General features: G+C 39.9%; 1 protein-coding gene across 5 annotated transcripts; it reads left to right on the forward strand.

The window, feature by feature from the left end:
- Positions 1–1,039: 1,039 nt before the first annotated feature.
- On the forward strand, positions 1,040–9,205 carry TLR1 (toll like receptor 1). Of its 5 annotated transcripts, XM_070397925.1 has the most exons (4): positions 1,042–1,559; positions 1,786–1,891; positions 3,726–3,823; positions 6,620–9,205. In XM_070397925.1, the coding sequence occupies exon 4, from the start codon at positions 6,683–6,685 to the stop codon at positions 9,071–9,073; it is 2,391 nt and encodes a 796-aa protein (XP_070254026.1). In that variant the 5' UTR covers positions 1,042–1,559; positions 1,786–1,891; positions 3,726–3,823; positions 6,620–6,682; the 3' UTR covers positions 9,074–9,205. The 5 variants fall into 5 exon arrangements, 4 of the variants coding, with proteins under 4 accessions (XP_070254026.1, XP_070254032.1, XP_070254038.1 ...); XR_011468860.1 differs by lacking the exon at positions 6,620–9,205 and adding an exon at positions 4,383–4,527 and having other exon boundaries at positions 1,040–1,891; XM_070397937.1 differs by lacking the exons at positions 1,042–1,559; positions 1,786–1,891 and adding an exon at positions 2,723–2,777.
- The last annotated feature ends 6,795 nt before the right edge of the window (positions 9,206–16,000 follow it).

Here is a 16,000-nt window from a genome sequence, read left to right on the forward strand (position 1 = left end):
GGTCTGCTGGAGCTGGTTTGTACAGATTTGTGAGTTGTCAGTTGTCAAATATTCAAGGATTTTGCAAGCAAGCCAGTTGGTAGCTAGACATCAGCTTCAGTGGAAATATATACATGGCAGATATCGGTATGTGCTACAAATCAGGCTTTCTCTTTTGTAACCTGGTTTACCAGCATATAACTAAATAGTAGTATTAGGGAAAAAAAGCCAATTTACTTGTTTATAGCAAAATGCATGCATTTATTGGTTTAAAAGATCATGAAATGAAAAAGAAGATGATGGGAGATATTTGCACAAAGTTTGACAGAGGGTTCATGTCAGTGACATAAAAGAGAACATATGATTAAACAGTAAAAACATAACCTCGGTAGGGAAATAGACAAATAATGTGAACAGGTGATTCACTAAAGGATACAAATTGCCAATAAACTTGAAAAACTATCCAAGAAATTTATAATAAATGAAAACTAAACAATAAGGAGATATCACCTTTCATCTATGAAATCGACAATCCCAAGGTTCTCAGTTTAGGGAAGTTGGCCTTGCTCATTGTGGTAGAAAAGGTGATTACAGCAAAGAATTGTGCCCCGTTTGTGACTGGACATCATGCAATACTAGGATGAAGGCAAGTTCAGAGAAATTCAGCTAACATTTCTTAGCTTTAGTTGACCATTTTTGCTCTGTTATTTTGTTTTTACTTTAAAGACAAGAATGGAGCTATCAGATTGGACCCTTGAGTGTGCTGACAACAACCCAAAGCAAGTGTTTTAAACATTATTTGAGAAAAGAGATTGTTAGATATCATGTTTTTCACATGGAAATTTTTAAAAATCACTTTTTGAAGAAAGTTTGAACATATCAATGGAAAAGAATTCGAGCACTAGATTCTCTGAAAACCAATTTGTCAAAAAAGACACAATTAGCACTCATTTTATATTAGCCCATGAATGTTCTTTCCCTTTAAGAATGAGTTTAAGCAAAACTTTGACCTTGACTCCTCCCTCTTTTCACTTTCTTTTAATAGTGGACCAATCAGAAGGCAAGAAGAAAAGCAAAGCACCTGAAATACACCCAGGCTGGCACTGCCACCCCCACCTGCTGGCTACAAAGATAAGTATTTTGGATTCAGCCAATAATGATCTGTGGATTATTAACGCCACCTCCTTCATTTTAATGGTGAGTTGATTGTAGCGAAATAGAGCCACAAAGATGTGATTCTACTTTAATACTGGTCTATCAATTAACCCACAGTCCATATTCCATGTGTGAATAGGAGAAAATGGGTTTACACTTACTGTGTAATGTAATTTCAGTGGGATTCAATAGATGGCACAAAAGAGCTCTGCCCCCAACATTAAATCTGGTGACCAGTGAAATAAATATTTGAGGAAGTGCGGGAGATGCAGAAAGCCACCCATTGTCTTCACTAGAAGAGAAGTGCAAACAAGGATCCCGGAAGGCTGGTGACCCTGGTACCCACGGCAGCGCCTGAGTTATGCATCGATTGTCTAGTCCTGACAATGGGAGCTCAAGCTATTTCCTGATCAAATAGTCTCAGAGTAAATCCTTCTAGTATTTACTGACCTTTATGATAGCCTGTCTGCTACTGCTATTACCTGCCTGACTAAGGGCTTTATGTTTAACCAAAGCTGAATAAAAGGCTGACGAGGCTTAGGCATCAGTGGAAGTCCTTCCCCTTGAGTTGGACTTACCCACCTGGCCCCTCAATATTTCCAAACTATCTCTTGACTCTTCTCTTTCATTTGTGTGCAACTCCTCTTCCAGATCCTGAACCCTAAACCACGTGGGACATGGGGGAAACACACATACAACAAGGAAGTACTTGAATTTCCTTCAGAATGACAACAAGATAGACGGGCAGATTGCTTTGGTAAGTGATACATTTTCTTTTAATTCTATAAAATAAAATAATGACATAACCAGTTATTGAACACCAAAATCTCAGGCTCTATGATGAAGTCCTGGGTGTTTTTCTAAGTGTGTTATTTTTGATATGTACTTACTGTGGTTTGAAAGAGCATTTGTTATTCAGTTCCTTGTCTTAAGCCAGAGAAAGGGTTTTTGTATGTATGTATGTATGTTTTTTCTTGAATAAGACCTCATCTCAAGCATGATTTGCTTGCCAAAGATATATTTGAGTTGGAAGATGAGAGTTTGGGTCACACACATTTTCTCATGATTTTCTTACGGAGCTGCTAGTCGTGGACTTCAGGTGACCCTGCTCTTTATCCCGTCCCTCTCCACCCACCTCTTGCAATGAGAATGCTGAGGAAAATGGGACGGAGAGGAAGTACTCCTGGAGGCAGTGCTGCCGTACTGTATTTTCGTTTGTTCTCTGGGCTGTTGCCACAAGCTATTCTTTTCTATTTACTCAGACCACAGAAGCTGTTCTGCGGTGCTCCTCGTCAGGTGGAATTGTAGATTTCAAAAAATGTTTCCCAGGCTTCACCCAATTTGATCAAAAGAGGTGAAAGTGAAAAAAGCAAAAGTTCACAATACCACATAGGAAACAAAGCAGAAGAGCCTTTGAACTGGCTCTGACTCTTTTAACCTGTGGTTAATGCCTTATTGGTCTGGTGCAGAGAAGACTGACTCAGTATTTGCGAACTGAACTCAATAGATGAACGGTGGGGGTATCATCTGTTAAGACAAGTCAACGTCCTGATTTGATGCCCCCAAAGTCTCCAAAACAAAGGCAATTCAAATGTATTGTTACATCATATCGTATAGTGGGAGGCTAAACTTACCACAATCATGTAAGTTGACATAGATAGATCTTACTTTTATACTTTCAAATTGAAGCATCCTTTTACTAATCAACTTAGCAAATAACTATTCTATTTGGTAGTAAACTAGTTTTGGGGTTCTAATACATATGAGATTCAGTGCTGGTTATTAGGACTTTGATGAAAAAATATTGATTTTTCACTGATTTAGCTAGTCTTTCTAAAATAGAATGATCCTGTAAGTACCTAAGACTCAGTTGCTCATCTGTACAATACTTTGACTCTTTAATTACAGGAATAAAGATGGTTTCACCAACTGAGTACTTCAAATTAGTGATTATAATTGGAAAGGCAAAATGGAAGTTGGGCAAATAGAAGATAGCGGAGTCAATTAATTTTGCTAGATATAAAGCTGAAGCCATGCTCTCAATAAATGCTTGGGGACAGACAGTCATATAAATGTAAATCTTTGTGGTGATTACTGTTGTTAATGAAATGAGGACACCTCTGGTCTTGCTTGTGGTGGGTCCACTGTGCACGAAGCCCTCCTGTCCATGCATGGGGTTCTGTCTCTGACCCTCATCTCTCCGGTCACTTTCTGTATATCATGCCCGACTGTACTGATCACTGCTTCTTTGAACTGTGGAGTTGGCCAGAAGGTAGAAAGATCCCAGATTTGAATTCAGGCTTAAGAATAAGTAAGGACCCCACTTGAGCCTTAAACACAAACCACTTTTACTTCCACTTACTTTTACCAGATGGTTCTGTTTTGAAATATTAGGCACTGGCCCAGGCAATATCAAGTATCATTTTGATGCTCATTTAAGTACTTCTTTTCATGCGAGTAGCTCTTTCAGGAAGCTGGGAGGAAGAATGGGGAAATTTCTGGGACTTCCAGCCAAATATGACAAACACCATAAAAATGCCATGTTTACTTTTAACATGCATTTTAATGTGTGTGTCCCCCTCCTTGCACAGAGTCTCCATGAGTAGTGATGGAGGGGATGGTACCATGCCTTCTCCTATATTAGGAGAAATCAGGATAACATGGGATCATTGACCACCTCTACAAAAAGGTAAGTCCAAGCAATGTTTCAAAACCAGATACATCTGCATGTCTAACTTGGGGAGTTTTCGCAATGCAGGGTTGTATCTGGGACCTGATACAACCTTTGGTGCTCATGGGGGATGGTACCAAAATCATTGGATGCTTAAGTCTCCTATATAAAACTAGAAGCCCGGTGCATGAATTCATGCATGGGTGGGGTCTGGTTGGCCTGCCCCAATCGGGGTTGGAGGGCCGGTCAGGGGTGGAACTGGCCGGGGGAGGGGCCACAGGTGGTCACACTCCTGGTCAAAGTCCCGGTTGAGGGGACAATTTGCATATTAGCCTTTTATTATATAGGATGGTGCAGTATTTGCATATAACCTAAGCACATCCTCCCATATACTTTAAATCATCTCTAAATTACTTTTACTACCTAAGACAGTGTTAATGCTATGTAAATAGTTGTTATATTGTTGAGGGAATAATGACAAGAAAATAAGTCTGTACATGTTCAGTAGAGATGCAACCATCTTAGACCAAGAACATAGTACATATCAGCAATAATATAACTTTTTTTTTTTGTTTAGAAAATTTTGGTCTGTGATTGGTTGAATCGATGAATGCAGAATACAAGGATTCAGAGGGTCAACTGTGCCCACTGGGAGATATGAGAGGATATTAAAGAGGAATTTGGTGCTTTGTTGATACTGATGACTTCCTTGTCTAAGGATTTTGAATAAGATCCTTGCAAGATCTGTGTAGCCATGTAGCATCAGCTCAAAATGTGGGTGAGAGGTGTATTACTCTCTAGGGTTCATCTCAACACAACTCCCTCTGTCTCATGTGCCATTGGAATGGTGGTTACAAAATAATCTGAGCTATAGTGGGTTGATAACTAATGCAATAATCATAACCTAGAACAAAACACTTCATAGGAATAAATACACACTGGATGAATGAATTTAAGAGGAGGAAACTTCTCCCATCCTCAAAACCTTTCTCCGCTCACTGCCCCCTCATCACTCTCAGAATAGAACCCCAACTCCTGGCAATGATCTACACACTGTGCAACCTTGGCCCTGACTCCCCTCATCCTGCTCACTCCATGCTAACATTGACGTCCTCACCATGCCTCAGACAAGTCAGTCTCACCTCCATCTCAGGACCCTTCCACTTGCCTTCTTCTTCTCCAGAAATGCTTTTCCCCCAGCTCTTCCCATAGATTACTCATTCACTTCATTCTCCTCCCCTCTCCTCCACCCCTCCCCATCATGCACCAGAGCTGTCTGCCTATTCTCTGAGTCTGTTTGAATTTTGCTTGGTAGTAAAGTTTGTTCATTAAATTCCACATATGAGTAAAATCATATAGTACTTGTCTTTCTCTGACTGACTTATTTCACTTTGCGTAATGTTCTCCAGGGACATCCATGGCTGCTACAAAGAGTAAAATGTTCTTCCTTCTCATGCCTGCCATTACTCTTGATTAATTACCCCGTTTTATTTTTCTATATAGCACTTATTACTACATGAAATTACATTTAGAATTTATTTGTTTATTTTCTGTCTCCCCACTAGATAATAAGCTCCTTGATAATTGGAATTTTTCCTTGTTCACTGCGTTATCTCCAGTTCCTAAAAGATGGCCAATAGGTTGTCAATAAATACTGATTGAATAAATAAATGGCTTTTCTGAAAGGCTGTTTATTATGATCCAATTACCTTTTGAGTAAGACCAAAGATAGGCACCACGCCATGTGTAAATTTAAAAAGGTAATATAAAAGGGGTCTGAATTCAACCACATGGGAAGAAAACACTTAAGAAAGCCATCAGAAAATATATGGCAAAGGTAGAAAGTACACCAGCTGTGTACACCTAGCTCAAGTTCTAAATGATCTTAGGAAGGTTAGGGTCAGAGGACTTTGTGAATATCTAAAACCATCTGTATTAGTTTCCTGTGGCTGCTGTAACAAATTACCATAAATTTGGTAGCTTCAAACAACAAAAAATTATTTTCTCATGGTTCTGGAGACCAGAAGTCCAAAATCAAGGTGTCAGCAGGGCTGTACTCTCTCTAGGGCCTCTTCCAGCTTCTGATAGCTATCGTCGTTCATTGACTTGTGGCTGTTTCACTCCATCTCTGCCTCTGTCTTTTTTTTTTTTTTTTTTAATATATTTTATTGATTTTTTACAGAGAGAAAGGGAGAGAGATAGAGAGTTAGAAACATCGATGAGAGAGAAACATCGATCAGCTGCCTCCTGCACATCTCCTACTGGGGATGTGCCCGCAACCCAGGTACATGCCCTTGACCGGAATCGAACCTGGGACCTTTCAGTCCGCAGGCTGACGTTCTATCCACTGAGCCAACCCGGTTTCGGCTGTCTCTGTCTTTATATGGCCTTCTCTTCTGTGTCTCTGTTATTTGCTCTTCTGTCCCTGTCAAATACCCCTCTGCCTTTCTCTTATAAGGACACTTGTCATTGATTTAAGGACCACCTGGATATTCTAGTATGATCTCAAGATCCTTAATTATCCCTGCAAAGACCATTCCCCACCTCCCTCCTCCCCCAGTAAGATAACATTCATAGTTTCTGGAGATTATGACATGGTTAGGAGGTGGACATATCTATTGGGAGGGGGCACCTTTCAAGTCATTACACCATAGATGCAGGATAATTATGTATCGATATGTGTATTTCCCTGGTTTTAGGTTATATGACTCCAAAAAAGGTAGCCTACATGTTATGAGTCTCTAGTAAAAAAAATGTTTAATATCAACCATGCCCAATTTAATGCAATCATTTAATGTGGATTTTTTTTTCTAGGATCTGTATATCAAGATGCTCTGAAGAATAGCAACTATCCTCAGGAACATCTAGTGTTACAAAATGACTAAAACTAATTCTACCATCTTCCATCTTGTCATCATCTTCATGTTAATACTTGAGATCAAAATCCAGTTATCCGAGGAAAGTGAATTTTTAGTTGACAGATCAAAGGGAGGTCTTACCCATGTTCCCAAAGACTTATCCTTGAAAACAACAATCTTAGATCTATCACAAAATGATATATCTGAGCTTCAGGCTTCTGACATCCTATTACTATCCAAGCTGAGGGTCTTGATAATTTCTCATAATAGAATCCAGTATCTTGACATGAGCGTTTTCAAATTTAACCAGGAACTGGAGTATTTGGATTTGTCCCACAATGAGTTGGAGAAGATTTCTTGCCACAGTACTGTGAACCTCAAGCACTTAGACCTCTCATTTAATGCATTTGATGCCCTGCCCATTTGCAAAGAGTTTGGCAACATGTTTCAACTAGAATTTCTGGGTTTGAGTGCCACACAGCTACAAAAGTCTAGTGTGCTGCCTATTGCTCATTTGCATATCAATAAGGTTTTACTAGTCTTAGGAGACCTTTATGGGGAAAAAGAAGACCCCGAGAGCCTTCAAGACCTTAACACAGAGAGTTTGCACGTTGTTTTCCCCGCAGGAAAGGAATCCCACTTTGCTTTGGATGTGTCAGTCAGCACGGCAGTAAGTCTGGAACTGTCTAATATCAATTGTGTGCTAGATGATAATGGAGATTCTTATTTCCTAAGTGTTCTGTCAAAACTTCAAAATAATTCAAGGATATCAAATCTTACTTTAAACAACATTGAAACAACTTGGCATTCTTTCATTAGGATGTTCCAGTTGGTTTGGCATACAAGCATAGAGTATTTTTCAGTTTCAAATGTGAAACTACAAGGTCGCGTTCAGGTCAAAGATTTCGATTATTCTGACACCTCACTGAAGGCCTTGTCTATACACCAAGTTGTCAGTCACGTGTTTAGTTTGCCACAAAGTTACATCTATAAAATCTTTTCAAATATGAACATCCAGAATTTCACAGTGTCTGGTACACATATGATCCACATGGTTTGCCCATCCCAAATGAGCCCATTTCTGCATTTAGATTTTTCCAATAATCTCTTAACAGACATGGTTTTTAACAATTGTGGAACCTTGGCTAGGTTGGAGACACTTAGTTTACAAATGAATCAATTAAAAAAACTTGCAAATATAGTTCATATGACCAAGGAGATGAAGTCTTTACAACAATTAGACATTAGCCAGAATTCTCTAAGCTATGATGAAAATGAAGAATATTGCTCTTGGACTATAAGTTTATTAAGTTTAAATATGTCTTCAAATATACTCACTGACTCTGTTTTCAGATGTTTACCTCCCAGGCTCAGGGTTCTTGATCTTCACAGTAATAGAATAACAAGTATCCCTGAAAATGTCATCCATCTGGAAGCTTTGCAAGAACTCAATGTTGCTTCCAATTCTTTAGCCCACCTTCCTGGATGTGATTCCTTCAGCAGCCTCTCTGTACTCATCATTGACTATAATTCAATTTCCAACCCATCAGCTCATTTCTTCCAGAGCTGCCAGAAGATTAGGTCCATAAACGCAGGAAACAATCCATTCCAATGTACATGTGAGCTCAGAGAATTTATCCGAAGTATAGGCCAAGTTTCCAGTGAAGTGGTAGAGGGTTGGCCTGACTCTTATAAGTGTGACTATCCAGAAAGCTATAAGGGAACCCTACTAAAGGACTTTCATGTGTCTCCATTATCCTGCAACACAGCTCTGCTGATTGCCACCATTGGGGTCACTGGGCTGGTGTTGGCTGTCGCCGTGACTGTCCTGTGTGTCTATTTCGATCTGCCCTGGTATCTCAGGATGGTGTGTCAGTGGACCCAGACCCGACACAGGGCCAGGAACACACCTTTACACAAACTCCAAAGAACTCTTCAGTTCCATGCTTTTATTTCATATAGTGGACACGATTCTGCCTGGGTAAAGAATGAATTACTACCAAACCTAGAAAAAGAAGATATACGGATTTGTCTGCATGAGAGAAACTTTGTTCCTGGCAAGAGCATTGTGGAAAATATCATAAACTGTATTGAGAAAAGTTACAAGTCCATCTTTGTTTTGTCTCCCAACTTTGTTCAGAGCGAGTGGTGCCATTATGAACTCTACTTTGCCCACCACAATCTCTTTCATGAAGGATCTAATAACTTAATTCTGATCTTGCTGGAATCCATTCCAATGTATTCTATTCCTAGCAGCTATCACAAACTCAAAACTCTCATGGCACAGCGAACTTACTTGGAATGGCCGAAGGAGAAGAGCAAACATGGACTTTTTTGGGCGAACCTGAGAGCATCCATTCGAATTAAGTTGATGTACCAAGCAAAAGAAATAGATCACACATACATCTAAATATGTTCCCCCTTTCACTTGCTGCTGCTTTTGGAAGTTCCAACAATGCCTTTATTTTGCATCAACACAAACCTAAACATAATTTTGAATTTATAAAATAAATAAAAATGTGTACTTTCAGGCCCCTGTTCACCATTTATTCATCGTAATAAAAATGAATGAAATGACATAATTTTGATGTAAAATCAATTTCTAACATATGAGGGATTTACTTGTTTTTTTTCTAGAACTGAATTCATTGAATTTATCATGTAATTAAAAGAAGCACCTATTTAAAGAACTTCAATGATAGATGTTCCTGTGTGCTGGGGTTAATGTTAGAAAACTCCGTGCCTTTTACTAGTACACCTGTAGCTGGGTTGGTATAGCTGTTGGTGCGTTTTTCATTTCCACTTAGCGTTTTCTTCTATGTGTTGAAAGCTGCGTATTGGTAATGCTGGAGACTCTTTGCCTGATGGGCTTTCTTGCTGGCCGTGAGAACACACTTGGCCCACAAAACGGGCAGTTCAGAAACTGGAGCTTGTCCTTGGAAGCAGTCCTTAATCAATGCTTAATCAATGTCAGAGGGAGAATTGGCAGGTAAGTACCATTTTCTCGCTCATTTTGGGGGATAAATCTGGGAGTGTCCTTTACACTCTCCCTGAGTTCCCCAGTGACATAGAATTCTGATTTTCCATGGGAGAAAACAACTTGGCAAAGCATTCCTTATTGGGTTACTTTTTATTCTTATCTTATTCCTCCAAGGGTGTTTCCTGGGATCAGCTCTGAAATAAATGATCTGTAGTTGAATACTTGTCTCAGGGTCTGCATCTGGGGGAACCCAAGCCAAGAGTTTGTTGCATTTCAGGTCAAATGGAAATTCTGAGTCTGGTTTTCCCTGGCGGGAGGTCTTGCTGAGATTCTAGTCGTCTGAGCTGGCATGTAGGAGAGCCTTTGCTCTTTGGGTCAGAGGAGGAATGTAGTCAGTGTGTTCTGCTTCTATACTAGTTCCCTTTGGGGAACTATTAAAATAGGGCATGGGCAGATTGGAGCAATGCAAGAAATGGGCTCTATCAGATGTTTATTTCCAGAATTATTTAATCAGATATTTGTCTTACTCATCAAATATTCTGTCCACCCTTTTACTTTGGCAGCCAACTCTGGGCAGGGGTAGCCTGACAGCCCCTTGTCATAACTGCCCCCTGTACCTCTCACTTTATGGCCTGTGACTTCACTAAGACTACTGTACAGGATGTTTGTAGAAGCTTGTTCAACCATTCTGGCATAGGCACAAACCTAGCAGTGCCATGGATATCCCCTGAGGAGATCCTTAACCATTTAAATATTCCTCTCTTTTATTTTTTGGGTAAAAAAAAAAATGAGGCATAGTCCAGTGATGGAAGTTTAGCTAGACTTATTGTGGTGATCATTTCACAATATATACATATATCAAATAATTACGCTATACAGCTGAAACTAATATAATGGTATATGTCAATTATACCTCAATATTTTAAAAAGTCCACCATAATAAAAGAAAAATAAATGAGTCATAGTCTATACCATTTCTCAAAGAGTCCCCAACAGAATTGAGCCTGACTTACTCATAGGATTAACCAGATCAATAACTCACTTTTGGATTGGCTTTCTCTTCCTTGTTTCATTCTTCTTAGCTCCCTTGCTCTAAAGCCCTGAGATTAAATCTTCAAACAAATTATCTTCACACAAAGCTCTTGTCTCCGTCTCCACTTCTGGGAAGAGAAACCCAAATAACACATACATATACTAGTTGCTTCTTGTCCTAAGAAACTTAGTTATCCAGATAACTACAATAAAAATCAACAAAACAAAAATATACAACTGAAGTTCAGAGACCATTTAGATTGAGTGAAGAAAATCTTAGAAATAATGTTTTTTTCACTGGGCCTTGATGGAAGACATTGATTTTGGATTTTTCAATGTGTGATGAAGAATAGAAAGGTCATCCTAAGTAGAGAGATGAAGAAGAAAAAAAAGGATAGGAATACCCAGGCCTATTTTGAGACTGGTATGTCAATTTGACTGAACCATGAAGTTTGTGAAAAATGACAGTGATATATAAGCATGGAAAGTTAGATTAAGATAATTTTGTCAAGGCTCTTGAAATACAAGGTATGGAGTTAGAACGTAGGGATGAAGGAAAGTCATCATTTAAACTTTTATAAGGAATAATAGTGGAAACCAAATTAAAACCATGAAATATATACTAGAAATGCACGAAAGCTCTTGTTGTCTAATGGAAGTTGCAAACAGAACTGGATTTTCTTGTTTTTTTTTTCCAGGATGATTGCACATGCTATATTGAACTTCAATATTGCATAACCAAGTTTCAGTTGCTCAGCACCACTTGTGTCTTAGTTTGCTAGGGCTGATATGCTGAAGCTCTGCAACCTAAGTGGCCAAAACAATAGAAATGTATTGGCTGAGAGTCTGGAGGCTAGAAGTCCAGAATCAAGGTGATGGCAGGGTTGGTTGCTTCTGAGTGGGAGAGAAGAACAGGTAAAGGCCTCTTCTTCTTAACTTATAGAGAGTTCTCTTTCCCTGTGTTTCTCTTTTTGTAATCCTCACCAGAAGATATATTTTTATTGATTTTAGAGAAAGAGAGAGGAAGGGGGAGAGGGAGGGAGAGAGAGAGAGAGAGAGAGAGAGAGAGAGAGAGAGAGAGAGAAACATTGGTTGGTTGCCTCCCGTACACACCCTGATTGGGCTCAAACCTGCAACCTAGGTATGTGCCCTGACCAGAAATTAAAACTGCAACCTTTTGGTGTATAGGATGATGCTCCAACCAATTGAGCCCCCTGGCCTGGGCGTTTCCTGTATCTCTTTCCATCATCTTCCCTCTATGTCTGCCTATCTCCAAATTTCCCTTCTTTATAAAGACACCAATCATTGGATTAGGGCCCACCCTAATGACCCAATCTTAGCTAATCATATCCACAATGATTCTATTTCCAAATAAGGTCACACTCTGAGGTTCTGGGTTCAGGACCTCAGCAAATGAATTTTGGGGGACAGAGTTCAATTCATTACATCTTCCAAATCAGAAAAATATCTTTAATTGGAGGCATGAAATCAATTAAAGTTTCCCTATCAAATTCAAGATTTTAAGAAGAGAAGTTAGATTAATTATATATATATAATGTATATCTGATCTCAGAAGTGGTTTTAAGAAGGCTGGGAGGACATTGAAATTGTATTGGTGGAGTCTTCTGCCAAGTTGGGAGATGAAGAATTCAGGTCAAAGTATGAACAAATTTTTTGTAATGAAAATAATGTTTTCACAGGTAAACTAGAGGAAATATTGCAGAAACAGTCTCTGATTCTGAATCTGGGTTTCAATTCTGGCTTCCTTACTTCTTTGTGAGTGACTTTGGACAAGTCACTTAAACTTCCTAAGCCTAAGTTTTATTATTTGCAAAATGCACCCTTGGAGTAGCTAGCCAAGATCTTTAGATTTCCATGTATAAATTAAAGACTAGCCATAATATGTCCCCCAAACTGCAGAGTTCACATGGCAAGCTTTCCAAGTGGTTCTGTTGAAGCCCCTCTTCCTAAGATTGAGGTGAGAGCACACACCCTCCCCACAACCAGTCTCATACTGTTGTTGGGAGAATTAAATGAGTTAGTGTGTAATGTGCATAGAACAGTGCTTGACACAAAGCAAAAACAAATGCTAGCTATGATGATGATGATGATGATGATGATGATGATGATGATGTCATTATTATTATTGTTGTTACTAGAGGCCCGATGCACAAAAATTTGTGCACTCGGGGGGGAGGGGGGGTCCCTCAGCCCGGCCTGTGCCCTCTCGCAGTCTGGGACCCCTCAGGGGATGACCACCTGCTGGCTTAGGCCCACTTCCCAGGGGATTGGGCCTAAGATGGCAATCAGACATCCCTCTGGCAGCCCGGGAGCCCTCAGGGGATGTCCACTTGCGAGCAGGGAGCAGGCCTAAACTGCAGTCGAACATCCTTAGCGCTGCTGAGGAGGCAGGAGAGGCTCCCACCACCACTGCTCTACTGGCAGCCATCAGCCTGGTTTGTGACTGAGCAGCGTTCCTCCATGTGAGAGCGCCCTGAACACCAGAGGGCAGCTCCTGCATTGAGCGTCTGCCCCCTGGTGGTCAGTGTGTGTCATAGTGACCAGTCATTCCCAGTCTTTCTGCCATTAGGTTCAGTTTGCTATATAGGATAGAGGCCTGGTGCACGGTTGGGGGCCAGCTGGTTTGCCCTGAAGGGTGTCCCGGATCAGGGTGGGGGTCCCGCTTGGGTGCCTGGCCAGTCTGGGTGAGGGGCTGAGGGCCGTTTTCAGGCTGGCGGGTGACTGAAGCTCCCAACCTCTCCTTTTTTTCTTTCTTTTTTTTTATTCTGGGATTTATTTACCTTCTATGGCTGTCACTGGAGCTGAGAGCTGGCTTTAACTCTGAGGCTCAGCTCCAGCTCTGAGACCTCGGCTGCTGAAAGCAGGTATCTGGGCTTTGTTTAGCTTCTATAATTGAAACATAGTTGCTTAGAGTGCAGCTCAGAGGCTGGCAGCGGCAGGCGGGGAACGTTGGCTTCCTCCATCACTGGAGCAAGCAAGCCTCCTGCTTGCTTCAGCTGTGTGGCTGCCGGCTGACATCTTGGTTGGCAGTTAATTTGCATATCGCCCTGATTAGCCAATGGGAAGCGTGTCGGAGGTATGGTTAATTACCATGTTTGTCTATTATTAGATAGGATTATTATTATCTTCGTTATCTTATGCCACCAAATGTGTAACTGGAGCTAAGCTGCTAATCATGTTTAGTCTAGTTTAGTCTAGTCTGGGCTTTCTCAGATTAAATAAAATCAGAAAAGGCAAAATTTTACTACATAAAAACTGAAAACAGTTCTATGTTAAAACAAGCAAAGATTTGCCATAGCAAAATGGCAAATGGGGAAATAATAAATTGGGAAGTAGCTGGTAGCAAATATCACAGATAAAATTCTCTTTTCCTTTTTTATATAAAGAACCACTAGAATTAAATTAGTTAATTTAATTATCCTCATATTGAGTCAAAACAATGGCATGTGGTTTGGAGTCAAAAAAGGAAATCCAGGGAGATTCCTCTTGCTAATGTGTCTTACAGGTTTGAGTCTCTCTATAACTTGGTCTAAGATAAATACCAAACAACTCATTAATAAAGTTTCATTAATAAAATTATAATAGTGATATTGGCACCTGGATGAGAAATCCAGACTTTCCCCTTTCCTCCTCTACTCTTTTTCCTTTGAGACTCCCTTTTTAGTTTATAAATTTTATTTTCTTCCTTCTTTTTGTCTTCATTCCTTTCCTCTTCCTTGCCCTCTATCCTAATTTTCTCCATATTCTTGTTACCCATTCTTCTCCTATTTTTTGCCTTCTCTTTTTGATCTGCTATCCTTTCTGCTTTTCAAAACTTTCCATTTTCTCTCTTCCTCTTTAATTTTTTTTATTAATTGCTTATCTTCCCTCTCCCCCCCCCCCCCAAAAAAATCCACTTCTAATATATACATTGTTTTTCCTTCTTGTCCCTAAAGCCTTTGGGATAATTTCTGAGGACACGGCTCCTGATAGATGTCTCTACAATAGGATCATTCACAAAGGGAGCAGGGTCAGTTGGCAAAGGGAGCAGGAGCTGGAATCAGGAGAAGTAAGAAATTAGAAATATTAATATTTGGCATCACTGTGGGAAGTTTTGTGAGTGAAGTAGAGTTCCAGGTTGTTGGCTAATTATAGGATGGTCATTTATTCACTTAAGGCTCTAGCCCTATCTGTCCATTATGAGAGCCATTAGCCCTATGTGGCTACTGAGTGCTTGAACTGTGGCTAGTCTCAACTGTGTTGTAACACATACAGGATTTCTAAGACATCGTATGAAAGAATTTAAAATACCTTAATAGTTTTGTATATTGAATGCATGTAAATATTTAATGTAGTTTCTACAGATCACATAAGTAAAATAAAGATTTTATGCAAATTAAAGAAAACAGCACGTTATTAAAATTAATTTCGCCTGTTGTTTTTGTTTTGTATATTTTAATATACTAGATTATTGAAAGTTACTATGTGGTTTGCATTATTTCTGTTTCCTATTGGACAGCCCTGCTCTAGTCCTTGACAATGATGTATTCACCAAATCTCTGCAGTCTTTCACTAGGTTCTCACTACATATTTAGGATGATTTCATTTATTTGCCCAAACTAAAATTTTTTCTCCTTCTTATACTCATCAAGTGCAGTAAATGAACGATAAACTATTTGAATTTTCTAACCATGTGAGAGTTTTGTTACCTTTTATTTATTTTTTCAGAAATATAATTCAGAAAAAAATGACCTGTGCCACTGTTTTCTCATACTGATATTTATAATTAACCTAGAGGAGCGTTACTCAATTAACACGTGCTCCAATTAAACCGTGAACTAGCCTGCAGCGGTTTTGGGAGAAAGCAGCCTCAGTCCCTTCCTTCTGACTCTCCGACCTGACTGGATCAGGGACTTGGCCTTATCCAAGGTAGGACATAAAATAGGCCAGCACTGTCAGGCGGTCCGTGGGTCCAGTGCCCAATAGAGAGGCTTCATTTTGGATGGCAAGAACCAGGATCCAATCAGATTTCTTATCTTGGGAAAACTACCCCAGGGTTAGCCTCTGCCCTGCCCACTAGCCTGGACATTGAGAAAAGTCTGGAGAAGCAAAGGCAACAATAAAGAGAACCTGAGAGTAGAAACAGAAGCAGACTGAGAAAGAGGAAGAATCAAAGAGAAGTTGAGTCATAACCAGAATAGAGACTAGCCTTTGTCCATTTGGGGGATACCAGAGGGCCATTGCGGTGCACATTGTTCCAGGGTTCTGTGAGGACTGGCAGTGTGCAGCTGTGCTGCTTCCTTACTTCCCGTAGGACCTTTAATA

Source organism: Myotis yumanensis, unplaced genomic scaffold (genome assembly GCF_028538775.1).
Source record: "Myotis yumanensis isolate MYYU_CA2020_CCGP unplaced genomic scaffold, mMyoYum1.0.hap1 SCAF_1, whole genome shotgun sequence".
In the NCBI taxonomy this organism is placed as follows: domain Eukaryota; kingdom Metazoa; phylum Chordata; class Mammalia; order Chiroptera; family Vespertilionidae; genus Myotis; species Myotis yumanensis.